Source organism: Merops nubicus, unplaced genomic scaffold (assembly GCF_000691845.1).
Source record: "Merops nubicus isolate BGI_N331 unplaced genomic scaffold, ASM69184v1 scaffold6444, whole genome shotgun sequence".
NCBI classification, from domain to species: Eukaryota; Metazoa; Chordata; class Aves; order Coraciiformes; family Meropidae; genus Merops; species Merops nubicus.
The window spans coordinates 13,622-30,916 of NW_008602190.1; the positions used below are offsets into that span (position 1 = coordinate 13,622).

The 17,295-nt window shown below is 40.7% G+C and overlaps 1 protein-coding gene across 1 annotated transcript; it reads left to right on the forward strand.

Moving 5' to 3' along the window:
* The first annotated feature begins 3,414 nt into the window (after positions 1-3,414).
* On the forward strand, positions 3,415-13,888 carry FETUB (fetuin B). The gene is given in 11 exon segments (XM_008938256.1): positions 3,415-3,482; positions 3,484-3,613; positions 8,695-8,752; positions 8,755-8,804; positions 10,156-10,247; positions 10,780-10,945; positions 11,898-12,010; positions 12,907-12,997; positions 13,486-13,591; positions 13,594-13,728; positions 13,731-13,888. Coding segments are annotated over 11 exon segments (1,167 nt in total).
* The last annotated feature ends 3,407 nt before the right edge of the window (positions 13,889-17,295 follow it).

Here is a 17,295-nt window from a genome sequence, read left to right on the forward strand (position 1 = left end):
TCAGATTTCCCAGCTGTGTCCATGTTTTGAGGTCAGCTACTTCAACAGAGAAATTTTTTCCTTTCCAGTGGGAGGAGAATTACAAAGAAGAGAGTCAGGGATATAACAATTTCCCATTATAAGAGGCACCGACACAGCCAGTACTAACTGGCACCCATCTCCACAGAAATGCCATGTACTGTAAGGATAAGGAAAATGAGTTATTATCCTTTAGCTGCAGGGGAAGCATCCCCAGGCACAGGGAACAATGTGAGCGAGTCTGCATTGCTGTTTCTGCCGTTCCTGTACTATGACTACAGCAGTGTTTCTCAACATTCACCCCTTGTATCCCTGCCCTCCAGGATACAGTCCGTGCATTAGCCCTCACCCCGAGACTGCAAAGCAACTGGCAAGACATGAGGTGGCTCCATCTAGCAGCCCTGCGCTTTTCTGTCTCTCTGAGTTTTCCACCAACCAAAGTCTTCTTGGAAGAGTTTCAGCACTAGTGCTGTTGCAGGTCTTCCTAGATGAATGTATAATCCCACCCAGCTTTCCATTGGACATTCCTTCGGACAGGTTTTGCTTTCTCCCAGAGAAACATGCTTTGAGCATTGCTGGGCTAAAGAGCTAAGATTCTTTGAACAACTAGTAAAAAAACCCATGACAATATATACAATTTTAAAATCCTCAACCTTTACAGTAGTATTCAACAGAGACAATTATTTCCTTGCACTTTTCCTTCCTCAATCAATACAGGGACAATCCTCAAACCTAAAGGTACTTGGTGTTCTCCAGCAGATAGCTGTGATCACAGAGATCTCCCATGAGAGAAACTGAGGTGCAGGGAAATGGTTACCCAGCTTCTGGTACCCTTCAAGGTGAAATACTGCAGAATTGCTCCTTGTAGAAAATCATGACTTTCATTGGGATCCTCCCCAAGTAACGGTGGTTGTCACTTCTCCATATCTTCAAGATAACAGCTATTTGCACAGCTATTCCCCCCTGTATCCTGACAGGTTAGCCACAAGGCACACTGCTGTCATTTCAAACTGAAGTTTCTCCAGGCAGAATTTTTCATGACCCTTTTTCATCTGTACTCAGCAAATCACTCGAGAATCAATAGTGACCACAGCGCAGTCTCTTAGCTGGCAGATCAGCCTCCAGATTCCACAGTGAGGGGATAAGTCAAAGGTACAAATAAACCTGCACAATTTAGCATGTGCTCTGTGCTAATGTGGGGGGAGCAGCCAAGTCAGTGAACAGCTCCTCCCTGGAGTCTCAGTCTCCAGTCACATCAGGGTTGTATTCTTTATTGTTGCTGAAAAGGAAAGAAAGCAGAGCACTGACTAGTGTTAAAACAATTAAAATTGTGACATTGCTGGACCAATTTCCTTTATTCCTCAGGCCTATAGCCACAGGCTTATGATTCTCCTGTGGTTTCCTACAATTTAAACTGGAGTAGACTGTGACAATGGTTAGAGAAGCCAAGGACCTAAAGATGAAGCAGAGGTGGGACTGTTTTCCTTGAGCCAATTCTGACCGTACAATATAAGGGAGACAGTAACACAGAGCAAGATCGAAAACTAAGGTCCTAAACCATCCAGCCATGAGCCAGTTATGGGATAGGTAGATGCAGTTCACAGAGAAGTCTGGACTAAATCTGGGAAAACATGCAAGATGATGTGAACTGGCAAAGAAATAACTGGCTGTACATTTTCATTGATTCAAAGTACAGAAAGAATAATCTACAGGCAAAAAAAAAAGAGCAAGAGGTGGCAAGAGCAAGGCACTGGCTTGCCACCAAGGAGGACGGTGCAGGCTACAAGAAATCAGACAGAGACAGTTCACCCTCCAGTTTACATTACATGCTCTCTCTTCTTTAAAAAGTTCTTTCTGCTAGATTCTTGCCTTCAGATCTTTGGCACCAAGATGAACACAATCAGCCTTAGGTCTGTAACTTTCTTATAAGCCACCTTCCCCTCCCAGCATATAATTTCAGATGGTTCTTACTTTATCACTAAATTTGGTTCTCAGGCAATAAAAATGCAGCAGCATGTTAAAATTAGCAGTGAAGTTCATATGCAACTATACCTGCTTCTAAACCCACAGGAATGTAAATCTAGGCATTGGCAGCAGGGGCTGAAACCAGGGGCAGCCAAAAAGTTAGGATGGGAGGAGTCAATAGGAAATAAGACTTGCTTTTGGGCATAAGAAGCAACATGCAAGAATGGCAAATTCACAGATTACTTTGCAGTAATCTGTGCATTATGTGAATGAAAACAAAGTCAGAAGCTGGGAGGAGATGGTATGAAATAGAGAAAGTTCAGATCTCAGGGACATCAGGGTAGGGGGTCAAATACTTTGTAGGTGTCAATAAATCGAGAGTTTTAAGCAATGGAAGAACAGTGAGCTGGAGTCAAGGCATTGAGAGGGAACAAATCCTGAAATGTTCTTTCGATAGCCTAAGACCATTTGGATAGCCCTGATTCACTTATTGTCTGTTTACTCCAATCTCTTACAGCAGCTTAATTTGCACCATCCCACCAACAGAAGCAAAGTCTTTGGGGAGAGAACAAAACTTACAACATCTAAGCCACTATTATTCAATTACAGTGACTGTTAAGTCCAAAAAAAAAAACCACAGTGGAAATTTCTGCTTAAAAACAGACATCATGATGAAACCATTAATACTTTACATTTTCTTGTTACTGTGTTATCCAAGAGTATTTAATGGCCTGAGCAGGCTGTTTATCTGGAGGCTCCTTGTCTGACAGACTGCATTTTGCTGGCTTGGCCTAGGCTAAGGGTTAACACTCATCTGGAGGTATCCAACTGCATAGAAATGCTCAAAGAATTAACCCAACCTGGGCTTCCTATGACAACAAAACTGACTGCATGTAGCAGACTCAGTATATTTGTTTAAAATTAGCATTTCACAAATACAAAGTGTAAAATCAGTCAACCCTGTGGCCCTTGCCCAGTTCCTGTTTAAATTACTGAGACCTTTGCCATTGTCTTATTTGGGAGAAGAACTCGATCACTGACAGACCAGAGGTGGAGCCAGACCTGTCCTGCGTGGAGGTTTATTTAAGCCATTCTGGTTTCTTTAGAAAGCAGTTTTGTGTGTATATTTTTGTCCCTTGTGGTGAGGTTAAAGTTCTACGTCTGCCCAGTGAAGTCTGAACTGGAGGTGTAAAGCCCAAAGGAGAAAGTGCTCTCTGATCTCAGAGGGAGCTACGACACTTTAGTAAGACCTTTTAATCATTGACTTTGTGTTTGCTGTTGATTGAAAGGTTATGGTCAGTATCAAATTAAAAGGGGGACAGGAGTTTATAAAGAGACACAGCTCCATTACAGAAGTCCGCTCTTTCACACAGGTCAACCACTCCATACTGACTTGCCATCCTGATCTGCTGCACTCGTTTTCTAAGCAGAATGGTTTTACTTGTTTCACTGCTCCTTGGCATCCAGGTGCTTTGCTTTGGTGCCTCTCCTGCCAGAGCCTTCCCCCACCTGTGATGACACTGCAATAGAGAAGGCTGCAGATCTGGCTCTTTGCCAGCTCAATGTTGACCAAAAAGAGGCTGACATACTCAAGCTCTGCTGAATTTTCAGTGTCCAAGACCATCCTCAGGTGAGTTACCTGCTTATTCTGTATGTTTTTCTCCCATGAAGAGTCCTGGGTCTGATACTATTCTTTAGCATATTTGAACTAAGAAATATTTCAAAAGGCAGACATAAAGCTGCATTCACAGGACTCCAGAGGCCATGTCAACTTTACACACAGATGACTAGAAACAGTTTCATCACTGCTGTGGGCAATTAGAAGGCAAATCTCAGGCACCATTCTCTTCTGCCTGCCCCTGGAATAGCTCCAGGCATGAGTTCAAATTTGGTATGAAACACCACTACCTTGATTTAATTTAATTTTATACCTTCCTCCCACTTCCTTGAGGAGTTGGAGTGTAAAAGCTATTAAGTCATCCTGTCTTTTGCACAAAAGTTGTAAGCACTAACAGGTGTAAATACGTCCAGCTCGGGACCAGGGAACTTGTTCACAGACCTCTAAATGATGACTCATTCTCCAGAAGAAACCTGAAACCAGTTCAAATGCAAAAATTACACTGGAAATACCTATGGAATATCACTCTCATATCCTCAAGTATCTTACTTCTCTGTGTGCCTAATTTATTACTATTTTGTGTTACAATAGGTGAGTCTACTAGGACCAGCCAGGGAGAACCTGAAATGAGTGTACAAGGCCCATAGCACATAAGGCACTGTGGAAGAATGTTACTAACATTCCCTGCCATGCTTGCTCACTTCCCATAATCTTACCAGAAAGGCTGATTTTTGAACCATTAAAGAAAATCAGGCTCATTGCCAAATGTTTAAAGATCTGTACTGGCAAGGATATGTCACTTCTTCCTGCTGCTCTCACAAGGACGGTTTCTGCAGCCATGCTGTGGCCTCCAACAGTCTGAGATCTCACAACTAAAGATACCCACTGCTGTACTTTGCACTATGGTCTCTATATTGCTCCGCTCAGGTGACAGAAGGTGCCCACAGAGCAACTGGATCAGGTCTCTTGAGAATTTTTTTCCACATGTGAGGCTTCCGAGCTGACCCAGACCTCACATCACCAGTCATGGAGTTAGGTACTTAGACCCCCATCCTGGGGCTATTTCCTCCTGACAATAACTAGAGCACTCTATGAGCACCCTAGAGTACAGCATGGTGGGTGCAGACTCATCTCTCTGCTTCCGCCTTTCCCTGTGCCAAGTATATCTCAGCAAAAGAGAATTTCGGTCTTTCTTTGTGTGTGGAATTGTCACTGAATTCCCTAGACATTTAACTTATCGCTTTAGGGCACACTTTGCTCTTTGTTCATTTGGGGGTTTAATTTACTTCTATTCTTATTTTTGTATCTAATATGCTTATCCTGTAAATAAGGTGTTCCAAGACACTGCAATAACCAATTATACAATCTAAGCCCTCTATCACATTTTTGCTGCTGCTGGGACTGAGTACATAAGAAGCATTCAGCTGTGCCAGGGGTGTTCATGGACAGTAACAACCTTATGCAAACTTTATTCCTTCCAAAAAAATAAACTTTTTTTTTTTTTTAAAATCAGTCAGTGGTCCTTCCCTCCCTTCTTTTTTATCCAATACTCAGGATAAAACCATTTTCAAAGTTACTTCAAATTCAAATCTGCCCTTAAGCAACCTGTGGTTCAGTTTTGCTCTAATTGAAACTAATGAGCCATCTGCTATTAACTCAGATGCAAGTAGGACAGAGCCTTTCTTTCATACAAGATAATCATGATTAACTTCACTGAGAGGCACGTAACCAAAATTACAAAACATGCCAAAATGTTTCAGTTCTTTCCCTTGCAGCAGGTCACCCTGTCACAAAGGTGATGCTGCGCTGCTGCCGCAGCTCTTCTGGCTCCCAGGCTCCCCCTCCACGCTGCAGCAGCAATCCTCCAGGAGCAGAGCTGAGGAAGGGATCTTTTTGGCAATGCAGAAAAGATAGAAGTTTTTATTCAATGCTTAGCAGATATCAAAAGGCCTTTGCATAATGGTCTTTTAATGAAAATTAAAATAAGGATGATGAAACCTTCAGAGATTTGCTGAGCTCTGAATAAACCCCAAATTATTCTTTCCCCAGTGGAGGATGATACATACAGAAGCAGGTAGACAAAAAGATGTGTAGATTTTATAATAACCTCATCTGCTTATTAGAGCTGGTATTTTACAAGAAAGCTACAGGCAACAGGAAATACAGTTTGCTCCACCTTGGTGGCACTTAGTGTTTCCAAGATCACCAAGTTTTACTATCAGTCTTCCTGATGCATCTGAATAAACCCACCTAACATCAAAAACATCTGATTATAAGAATATTTCTTTAATGAGATACTTGTGTGCTTTTGCTTCCAGAATACCTGAACAACCAACTCCAAACCTCAAGGCACCAGTCTCAACTTTGGGACACCTTAAAGATTCACATTTTTCTTGGATATCAATTCATGTAGGATAGCCTTAGTATTTTTTTTCTAAGAGGATATATTTAAAGTTACAACCTGGTCCCAAATGCTATACTATATCCCCACGCCCTCAAAAAAAAAAAAAAAAAAAAAAAAGTCATTTTCAGCAAATGGCAATTACTCTTTGACCAGCCTTACTTTGTTTACTGGTTTCACCTATATTACCTCTCATATTAAGGAGATATATCATCATGTTATTTAGGTACCTTGAATAACGTAAACAGAAAACAACAATTAGTTCCTTCCACAGAAGGATGTGTGCAGCCAGGTGTGGGGATACTGCCATGCCACTATACACACTGCTGCTGCTCCTCTGCTTCACTCTTTGTCAAAACAGCTTTTGATCTTTTCACAGCCTTCAGAATGACACTTGTAATTAAACCTCAGGATTAGAGTAGGCAAACCTTGAGAGCTCAGTGCAAGGCATTACCAGATTACTTCTTAAAATGTTTATGGAAAAAAAAAGGATGTGAAAATATAAAAAAAATGTATAAAGCATAAGTTGCATATGTAAGAATATAACTTAAAGACAAAGCTAACAAAATAATTTTATATTTATTTTCTATTTATTTTACTCTTTCATATTGAAAGGGTTTACTTTTGCATTTACAAGTAGATATAGTAGAGCTCACAAAATCACCAGCCCAGTTTCTTTCCAGAGATCTCTGTACTGTGTGACCAGAATAGTTTGTACCAGTCTCCTTGGTACAAACTCATGAACTAAGTTCTAAACATCTAGATAGCTTTTAGTGTTTTCCCAAGCCATATAAAACCAAAAAAGCCAGCAGTACTCCAACCTTTAGATGCCCTATTGACTGGCCTTTAATCAGTGTTAAATAAGAAATCAAAACTGAAGCCAGAATTGTAGATACTGGACTTAGACTTCTACAAGAAGCATGTATAAGTGACAGCTGCTTTCTTTCCAGCTTTCCATTACAGGAAATAAAATCCGATCCTACTAAGCTGTATCCTTGATAAATACTCTGGAAAGGTCCTTACCCATATCTACAGTGGAAACAGAACCAGGAGTTTCACCATGCAGCATCTCCTCTTTCTGCACGGCATGATGTAATCACTAGCTACACAGAGCTACACTTTTGGTGTTTCCCCATCCCTCCCACATGGAAACAAGTTTGCTGAAAAGTTGATCCCTAACTGCTTTGTGTAGCTGTGCTGCAGTGAACTGAGTGCAGGTTTATGGACATAAGCACAGGCTCAGAATTCAAACATTGAGCTGAAGCTTTAAGTGAGTCATAGACATCCGTGTGGATATGAAGTCTCCCATAGCACTTTATGGTATCTGAAAGAATATTTGTCTGTATCAACACAGTCATTGCCTCAAGTGCAAAGCATACGTACTTGAAGAAGACACTACTAAACAAAAGATATTTCTAATGCCTACTAGGAGTTTTATTTGTGGTATTTGTTTTCTCATTCTTACTGAGAGCAAACCCGCTACCTTTCAAATCTAATAATAAAATGCAGTATTTGATGGAATGTCAACAACTTTAAACCTTATTCTTGGGTTCTGGTTGGTACCAGAGTCAGAAAGAGAAAACTGACTAAAAGGCTGTTCCTCAATTAAAGCTGGCTAGATGCATGACCAAGCCTGTTCTAACAGGGCCTGAATCTCATCTGATTTGCCACCACTGAGAATTTTTCCCTCAGGCTGTTCAGTTTTCAGGATACGTATGTGTCATAGAATCATAGAGTGCCAGGTTGGAAGGGACATCAAGGATCATCTGGTCCAACCTTTCCTGCCAAAAGCGTGGTCTAGACAAGAAGGCCCAGCACCCTGTCCAGCTGAATCCTAAAAGTGTGCAACACTAGGGAATCCACCACATCCCTGAGGAGACTATTCCAACGGCTGATGGCTCTCGTGAAAAATTTTCCTGTTGTGTCTAATCTAAATCTCCCCAGGATCAACTTGTATCCATTAACCCTTGTCTTCTCCATGTGACTCCTTGTAAAAAGGGAGCCCCACCTTCTTTGTGTCTCTTCTGCTGACCACTTGCCCAGTATAGAATGATATTATCATTGACAGGGATGCTAACAGCCAAATTCCTCCCTCTGCTCTTACATCATATACAAACAATCCAAGATGCCACACCACTGGAGGGAGGTATAAGTTAATACACTCACTGCATAGGATGTGAAGAAGGAAGCAAGCTGCCCAAGGATCCAAGCCACAGGAGATGGAATTAGCCAGGCCATGATCCCTATCACAGCATAGTTTCCCAGAAGAAGACTCAGGATATTGCCCCAATATCCTTGGAACTCTGCTTTTTATAAGCAGTGAGGGAGTGCTTCTGACAACCAGAATCCCTATACAGCACATCCACTATATAAGCAAGCAGAGTCCATTCTTATAGAGGTGTCTTCTTGCCCCATCTCCAAGTTAATATGAAAGGTGGAGGCACCTGGTGGTGATCTCCTGACCAGTTCCCACCCAAGGCTGGCCAGAGCCTGGGTGAAAACCAACCAGGAGGGTCCTGGTTGTGGTCATCATCCATATGCCAACTCTCATTCAGGGCTGGGGGTTAAACCTCAGCACTTCAGTGTCCTCCTACATGTATGTTCTCAGTTTCTCCATCTCTCCCTTTTATGCGTCCCTACTTTGTCTTACACAAAACTGGAATATGACCCTTTCTTTTCTTTTTGTTTTCAGGAGATCACTGGTTTTGTCTTCCATATCATCTTGGATGCAGCAGATACAGAATGCCATGTATCAGCAGAAAGTTATGGAAGGACTGTAAGGCCAGATTACCTCATTCAATTGCAAGGATTTTATTTTCTCCTTTAGTCTCAGGTATGATGTGAGTTACTTGGATACTACTGATGACAGCAGAATCCCTATGTATGCATTTTAAGAAGGTAGCAGAGCTTAGAAGAAATCAACCCCCATTTTTTAAGGTCCATGTTTTTCCTCTGTCCTTTCTAGTCAGTTTCTAGAGTGGTAAGATTTATTTTTAAAAATGAAAAGTAAAAGAAAGTTTTTGACCATGGCTAAGAAGCAAAAATAACTAAATAGCCATGCTAGGACACTATTTTGAATAAATGGTTTACTTTTTATAGCAACCCTGTAAGAGTTTAAAGAGAGTCTGTCAAGAAGAGAAGAAACTCACTTTTATAGAACATGTGATTTTTTGGTTTAGTTTAATTCCACTTTTATTCTGACAACTTTGCAAAAATTGCACTGAAAGAGGAGAAAAAAGAAAGCTCAGCAAGGTAAGCTGCAAAGATGGAAAGTGATCTAAGACTGTTGCTACAGGTGACCAAAACGATTCTGAATAAGTGGAAAAAAAGAACTTATAAAAAGAGTGAGAAAGAAGCTCCAGATGAGAAGGGGGAAAAAAAAAAATTATCCTGGGTTGCTTCCTAGGCTAATCTGTTTTCATTTTTAAGTTAAAAACCAGAAAAAAAAAATAGTTCTGCTTACAGTGCTTTCAACAGGAGAAGGGCACAATGAATATATGGTTGATGTGGCTTCTGTGAAGTCAAGAAATGAATGTTCTAGAGGCCTTGATCGCAAATGTGGCAATATTTAAGAAGCACTCACAGATTATACATTTAACTTTTAAACAAAAAGGCACACTGGATATTAATAGGCCAGTATTTTTATTCTGCCATAAAGTCAGAGTTTGTGTGCGAGGGTACTCTCACTGTGCCACAAAACCAAATTAGTCTTTCTTACCTCCCTCCTACCTTACTATGGACATAGGGAGAAGGGGAGGTGAAGACACACATCTGGATCCAGACACTCCATGCTGATTTCCAGGTTTAAGCTGGGTTCTAGACATTGACCCAATTCCTGGTTTGGGGGCCTAGGAAGCAAAAAACACTCTGTGACACTTGGGCATTTCTTAGCCCCTGGAATAGTGGCCTTGTGTTGGCCATCCTGCACACAAGCACTGCACCTCAGAATTGCACCAGGGGAAGATCTGGCCTTTTATTTCTAAAGGAGATACCTAGAAATGTGCTTCATTGCCATCTGGGTATCAACACAACTTTTTTCCTAAAAAGAATTTCATGACTGCCGGGAGAAAAGGAACTCCTCACTGACTAGCTATTAGATGATCAGTGCAAAGGGTGAAATATGAATTGTTTCTGAATGTTTATATTGTCTTAGGTTTATGGTAAATGCAAAGCAATTATCTACATTAATCAGGCAAGAAATATTGCTCATCTGAATATTTATGGGTTCACTTTACAACCAGGAATGTCTTTATTTAACACACTCACTTTAGAAGAGGACTGGAAAAATACTCTTTGCCATATAGCATCACTTTAACTGTAGTTATGGCACCGCAGTATCTCCATAAGCTTTCAGATGCCCTGATTTTCTCACGTCAGTGATCATAAGCCCAGTGTGGTCCTGCAGCTCAATACACTGCAGTAATAACTGTTCTCATCTCTGGGAAACCCAGCCGTGTCTCTGTGTGGGCTTTTACTCTCTGGTCCAAAAAGCATTTTCCTCAGTTTGTGAAAGGCAAGTAAAACTAGTGACCCCACTGTCAGTAAGTTGAGCATTTTTCTGCAGTGTTTCAGCCTCCACTGCAACATTTTAATGGGCTTGCACATTCAACAAGATTCAAAAACATTGAGTGAATCAAACCACATATTTTTATTCCAGGGCACTGGGGAACAAGTGGATAGGGTTGGGGGTATTTATGCATTTACAATGACCTACACTATCAACGTGCACTTATGGTTATGCTTTCTCTAATGAAATTGGGGGCTTTTTAATAAAAAGTTCCACCAGGTATTTTTGAACAGTATGTCCTGGCTGCCCAGTTGTTTACTGTCTCCCTGAGCCAAAATATTTGGAGGCTGCTGTTCAAAGGCTTGCCAAATTCAATGAAAAGAGTGAACAAATGTATCATATCTCTGTCCTCAATGTCACAAGAGCTCCAAAGCAGGTAAGCCAATGCTCATCTGACTTGCTTTAGCCCTTAAGAAGTTTGGATCCAGCTGTTATTTCACATAATTTGTGAAAAATTTTGTCTTACGGATTGTTTAGAATTTGTATCTGTATAATACAGACAATATTTCTATACAGCCTCTCTTGGGAAATGAGAGTCTGCATCAACCCAAGGCACTGACTCCATTTATTGCAAAAAAGAAGGGCTTTATGCAAAACTTAAGACACAGGTTTGCATTCCAAAATTTAGGAAAGTGTCACTGTGAGCTCTTCCTTCTACCACTACCACGAATCGGTGATTTCCTAATAACAAGTATTTTAAAAAGCACAGTCATCCTTTCCAATACATACCTGTAATGCACTGAATTAGTTTAAACATGGTTTAAAACTGTTTTTATACTAACAGAGAGTTAATGATCTCCTGGCTAAATCCTGTTTGTTTACCACAGTAATATCCCGTCTCTCTCAAATCCATTGTGTTTAGATAACAAGGTGGTTTTCACTCTTTATTTCAAACTGTTAGATATTGCTACAGTACGATATTTAGTCACTCCCATTTTCCAACCCTGAGGTACCTGCATTTCAGAAACAGAAAGTGATCTTGTTCACTAAAGCAGACAGATATTATCAAGAAGGCACTGAAGATGGTCTTTGCATGTGTAGTTCTATGTGGATGCTAACTTATTACAAAAGCCAAACTCACTTCAACTATAGCTAATCCATGAGTTACTAAGATTGTGCATACATAAGAAATAAAAAATAACTAGGCAATAAAGCAGCACTGGCAAAAAAATAAAAATTCCTATAATATAACTAACAGTAACACACCAAGTATAACGTGTTCTTTCTACACTTAGCAGGAGATTTACATATATTTCAAGGTCTGTAGGATTCTTCTTTCTTCCTGACTTACACACAAGGTCTAATTGCCACTGACTTCTCATTAACAGTAGGTCGTTGGTCCTGCATATTTTGTAGAGTTTTTAATTCAGGAAACATCCTGCTCCAAAAATGACACAATTGCTGACATTTCCAAGTGTAAGCCACTTTCATCACAACTAGCTGGAAGTATAAATACCTATTTTTCAGATACTTTGATGCCTCAGTGAATACTGAGCCTACCCCCTTGGCTCCTCGCAGACAAGAATCAAAGGCCACAGGCATCTTTTTATGGGTTGTAGCTCTGTACTGTTTTGCAATGGTACAAACTGCTTTAGAATAGAGAAAACATTTCAGTAAAAGTTCCGAATTCTTACCTAGAAGTTCATGAACAAAGAAAAGAGAAAAAAAGTACCTTCCAGAAAAAGGCAGGGTAGCCATTGCCTTACAAAATGGAATCATTCTTAAAGATTTCTTCCAAGTAAACAGACACAGACAATAAATCACAATGTGTAAAGAGTATATTCGTACTACAGTCAGGTCAGCTAAGGAAAACATTTAGGAACTAAGGAAAAAGTCGTAAGAGAAACTGAAAGACTAAAAGGCCATGCTGCTAAGAGCTAACGTTTCAAGTCCCATCTTAAATGAGATCCAAGCCATGTTTCCTACAGCCTAGTAAAAAACCTTTTAGAAACACCTTTTTTATCATTTATTCCCCTAGTATGTTGTGAAATGGTTTTGCATGAAAAATGATATTATGTTCTATTACATAACTTGCCTGCATGGAGATATTTTACTGCAGTAGAACTTAAGTGTGCTGTTGTAATTGGGCCTTAAGTGGCAAGCTTATTTTTACTGTTGTGTTACCTAACCCTCCTTTGCAAACATAAAGCCTTTTTCAAAATGCTGTCTGCCTTTGTAAGTTTACCAATCCCAAAATAAAAGGTTGCCCAAGCTGTTTATCCCTACAAATACATGCAGAGACTAGAACTATTCAGCCTTTCATAATCACTTATTTTACAAGATATGAGCTAAGTATCAGTGCTACAATGTGAAAAATGCTTGCATTTTCTTCTTCTAGCAAATAGGTTTCTGCAAAGGCTCTTTAGTAAACAGTCACTTGGAACATCAATAGTTCATCACAATATCCTGTGAAATCTACAGTCTGCAGGTGTTTCTTAATCTAATCTTAATATTGCAAGAGTAATACTCTTTACAAAACAAGAACTGATCTCTTGAAAGCCCAGCCATTTTTAATTTTTCTTATTCCCAAAGATATGGGCTTCAAGAAAGAGATAAGGCCGAATCGGGAAGAAATCTCTCTTGTGGTAAAACGGACTGTTGCTAGGTGGATAAAAAGGCAACAGAATAAATACAGAGTCAATCAAACAGAATGTGTTCAGAATGTTCTACAAATAAATTGTAAATAACAAAGCGAATGCAAAGAGCAATAACTGTGTAGTTACCCGAGTTTTGTGCACCCATCTCCACTGGCACAAGAAAGTAGTTCCATCTGTCTATGCTTTGAGCTTCTGTTCTGCAGCTGGTCTTTGCAGACTGGAATTGCAGCAGCTCCTCAGTGTGAAGGGTGACATTCTTCATATCTGAAAGAATTTGGAATAGCTTCAATACAGGTAATGCTTATTGCCTGCTACTTAGGATCCTGCCACTGAAGACCAAGCTAATCAGTCACTTGGAGAATCCAGACAGAATCATCAACAAGCTTCCCCTTCAGAAATGTATCTTTTCTACCCACATCTAGAAAAAAACTGGGATGGGTTAATATTCTAGCCCCTTCAGATGACATCTCCTTCCAAAACCCACCAGAAAGTCAAAATGAAACTAAAGATGGAAAGCCAATTCCACCTGAGACTGTAGGATGTATGCCCAGTCTGCATGGAGAAAACAGACAGACAAACCAGGCTTGACCAAACCAGTCACCAGACCAGTTACTCTCCCTTTTCCTGAAGAACTTTCTCTATCAGACTCATGCCCAGAAAAGGCAAAGGAGACAAGTTCCATTCTCTAGCTGTTGCTGCCTAAAAAGCTTAGCCAAGTCTAACCAGCATCCCATCACCTCAACTGTCTGCAAGAAAATAATGGCCACAATGGCAATCTGGTCTCTCAGTTTGTGTAACACTTTTAAACAAATAAACTTCTTATTGCACCTTCATCTCCAAAGTTCTCAGTTTTAAGAAAGCACAAGAATAGATTAGGAAAAGATATGTAACTGGGGCATTTTCAAGCAAAAGTATTTGGCTTTTAATTCTCTTAATTAATTTTAATTAAAATTAAATTTTAATGTCATTTTAATTCCTTCCATCAAGAACAGCATGAAGGGAAAGTAACTGCAGAGGGTAAAAGAACTGGCAGGGCTGAGATAGCCCAAGGGCATCAGAAAAAAATATCCTCAGTAGCAGAAGTCTTCTGTCAGGGCACAGTGCAGGATGGCTGCTCCCCAGGGGATTGTGAGATGGAGCCAAGCATGATAACCAGGCTGGCAGGGCCAGGGCCTGTCCCATGGTACCTGAGTGAGGTGACCAGGGCAGACCCAGGGATGGTATTCAGGTTATAGGAAGTGGCCAGGTCACCACATAACTTTATGGGTGATGAGACAGGTCTGAGGTCAAGCCAAGAACATGAGTTAGCAAGTCAGGGTCAGAATCTGGTCTCATTACAGTAACTAGAATCAGACACAACCCTGTGGTCTCCAAGCAAGTCCACTGAGACAAGGGAGGTCTGGCCTCTTCCTGAGGTCAGGGCAGGAAGACAGGCTGCATATTTGGGCCTGGATCAACAAGGTCCACGGCCAGGCACAGGCACAGCCTCAATGTAGCCAAAATGCTGCAGCCTCTGCTGAAAACAGCTCCTGTGGGAAGCAGCCCTGGCCTCCCCACAGTGCTGTCCCAGGGGAAGGGAAGTGGCTGAGTTGGCCCTGGGCCCCAGAGCCAAGCCTCCAGGAGAGGGGGTGCTCCCAGCGCCCACAGAGGCACACCCCATGCAGGGCAGTGTGAACAGGGAACAGGACTTCAACACTGTGCAGCACTGAAAGCTAGAGGGCTTTTATTATCTTATGGGTTAATTAGAATGTGATGAGCTTACCCTAGTTTTTTAATTCCTGTGGAAGATCTCAAGAAAATATTTTTTTTTCCTAATGCTTTATACCCTCACTTAAAGAAAGTGAAAAAGGCAACCTGTGTGTGAAACCTCTGCACATACTTCTGTCTGGTGGAGAATCGAGCCCAAGCTATTCCCATTCTTATGCTTTACTAACTCTGCTGTGCAGGAAAAAAATGATGATTTACAAAATCAGCCTAATTCTTTCTAGAGATAGGTCATATTAACTGCCTTATAATAAAAACCACAGGGACACTCTACAGCCTGTAGCTAAGAAAAATCAATTTCACTAAAGCCAGACACAGCAACTGTACTGACAATAGGAAGTATAAATAAATGAGAAGACAAGAAGAAGAAAACAAGTGAACACGGGAAAGAAATATCATTTGTGGCCAGGAGTACACTGGTATTTGCAATAATTATAGGGCTCATATGACACCACTGAGCCTTCCTCTAGTTGCCACCAGATCTGTAAAATCACTTGTTCAAAACAAAATCAATAAAATATTATTGTTTCTGAAGTTTTTATGCTCTGAGTAATCCATAGAGATGCTGGATAATTTCTCCATTCAAAGAGCCTTTCAACAAAAAAATATGGTTTTGTTAAAAGTATTCTGGCGTTATGCAATTTGATAAAATATATTACTTTATTATTATAAATAAAATATAAAAGTATGATTTTATTTTGAGTGGAGACAAAATAATATTGAAATATTGTATGGAGTTATTTTCACAATAAATATGTCACAGGAAGCAGATGTAGTTCAACAAGGGCAAGTGCAGAGTCCTGTACCTCAGGCAGAATAACCCCCGCACCAGCACAGCTTAGGGGTTGACCTGCTGGGAAGCAGCTCTGCAGAGAAGGACCCTGGAGTCCTGGTGGACAACAAGTTAACCATGAGACAGCAACGTGTCCTTGTGGCTAAGAAGGCCAATGGTATCCTGGGGTGCATTAAGAAGAGTGTGACAAGCCCATCACAGGAGGGTGTCCTCCCCCTCTGCTCTGCCCTGGTGAGGTTATTTTTTCAATTTGAATACCTCTTAAAAACATAAAATTTATATAAAGGACTAATTTAATTGCTTCAAAGATTAAAATAAGCCAAAAAGTGATGTGTGAAACACATCAACTGAGCCTAAAACAATTCCATCTCAATTCCACATCCTGAGAAACTTCAACTTATTTTGGTTTCAAGCATTTCAGAGCAGAAAACAATTAAAAATCAAGTAGTTCTCAAAAAATCATAAAATTTGTTTTTTTCCAATTCTTAGGGCAGTATGAGCTCTAGGCTGTGTCAGCATTCCTCTTTTTATCAAGCCATCATATCACAGCATCTTGTTTTTCCCTCAGGAAGTTTCACCTTTGCCAGCTCAGGTTTCCCTACCACGACCAGTGTGTTCTGCCTCCCTGTGCAGGAACTGCTGATTTGTCACATGCTGGAATTGGGGATGCCAGGCGTCACTCCAAACTCTCACACAGAGCACTGCTGCCTTTAATGAGTCAGAGGACAAGAGCACTGGAGCAATAGCCTGTCACACTTCAGTGATTAACAAAATGCTTTTTTTGCTCCTCTTTTCAGTTAACCCTCGTACTTCTCCCTCCTTCTATTTTATACTGTGGTCTCTTTTAGTAAGTGTTTACATGTTGATTCTAATCTTACTGTGGCTCCACTAGTTTAATGAGACTAGTGAGATTTATATTCGCATGTAACTGGATTCTTTCCCAAAAGAAGTACTGTGGAAGAAATCATCTCCATTAACCACTAGCCATGGCCAAGAATACCCCATTTCAGTCAGTTCTCTTTCGTGACTACAGCAACATTTACAATGGTAAATTGAACAGAAAGAGCGTGAAGATAAATGGAGTGGAGTTGGTGTGAACATAAACAAGGTGAGTTAAAGAGAACATCTGAAAGTCTGGATCCACAGTTGTAAGCAATCTGTTTGGATGTTGTTTTGCCTGTTCCACAGACAAGGCTCAGAAACGACATTTGAATCAGTACTTTCTCTAGCTTGGATTTGAGATTTGGGTTCAAAGGCTTCTATGATTTACAAGACCAGAAGGGGTGTTTATCTCAGCAGTAACTGTATCTTTAGTGGAGCTCAGCAAGGCCCAGTGGCCAGTGCAGATTCATGGGCATTTCCTTTATTTGCTGTGGCCACTCTGATACGGCGATTCCTGTACCCAGCTTTCATTTTCAGCCAGGCCATCACCAATGGTTTCCATAGCTGAGGCCTGGTACTCATGTCCAAGATTCTTTTCTTGAACTGCAAGTAGGAGACTGAAGACAGTCTCATAATAGTCTCATAAATATAATTTAGTCATCACTACTTCAAATCCTGCTGCCGGTTCAG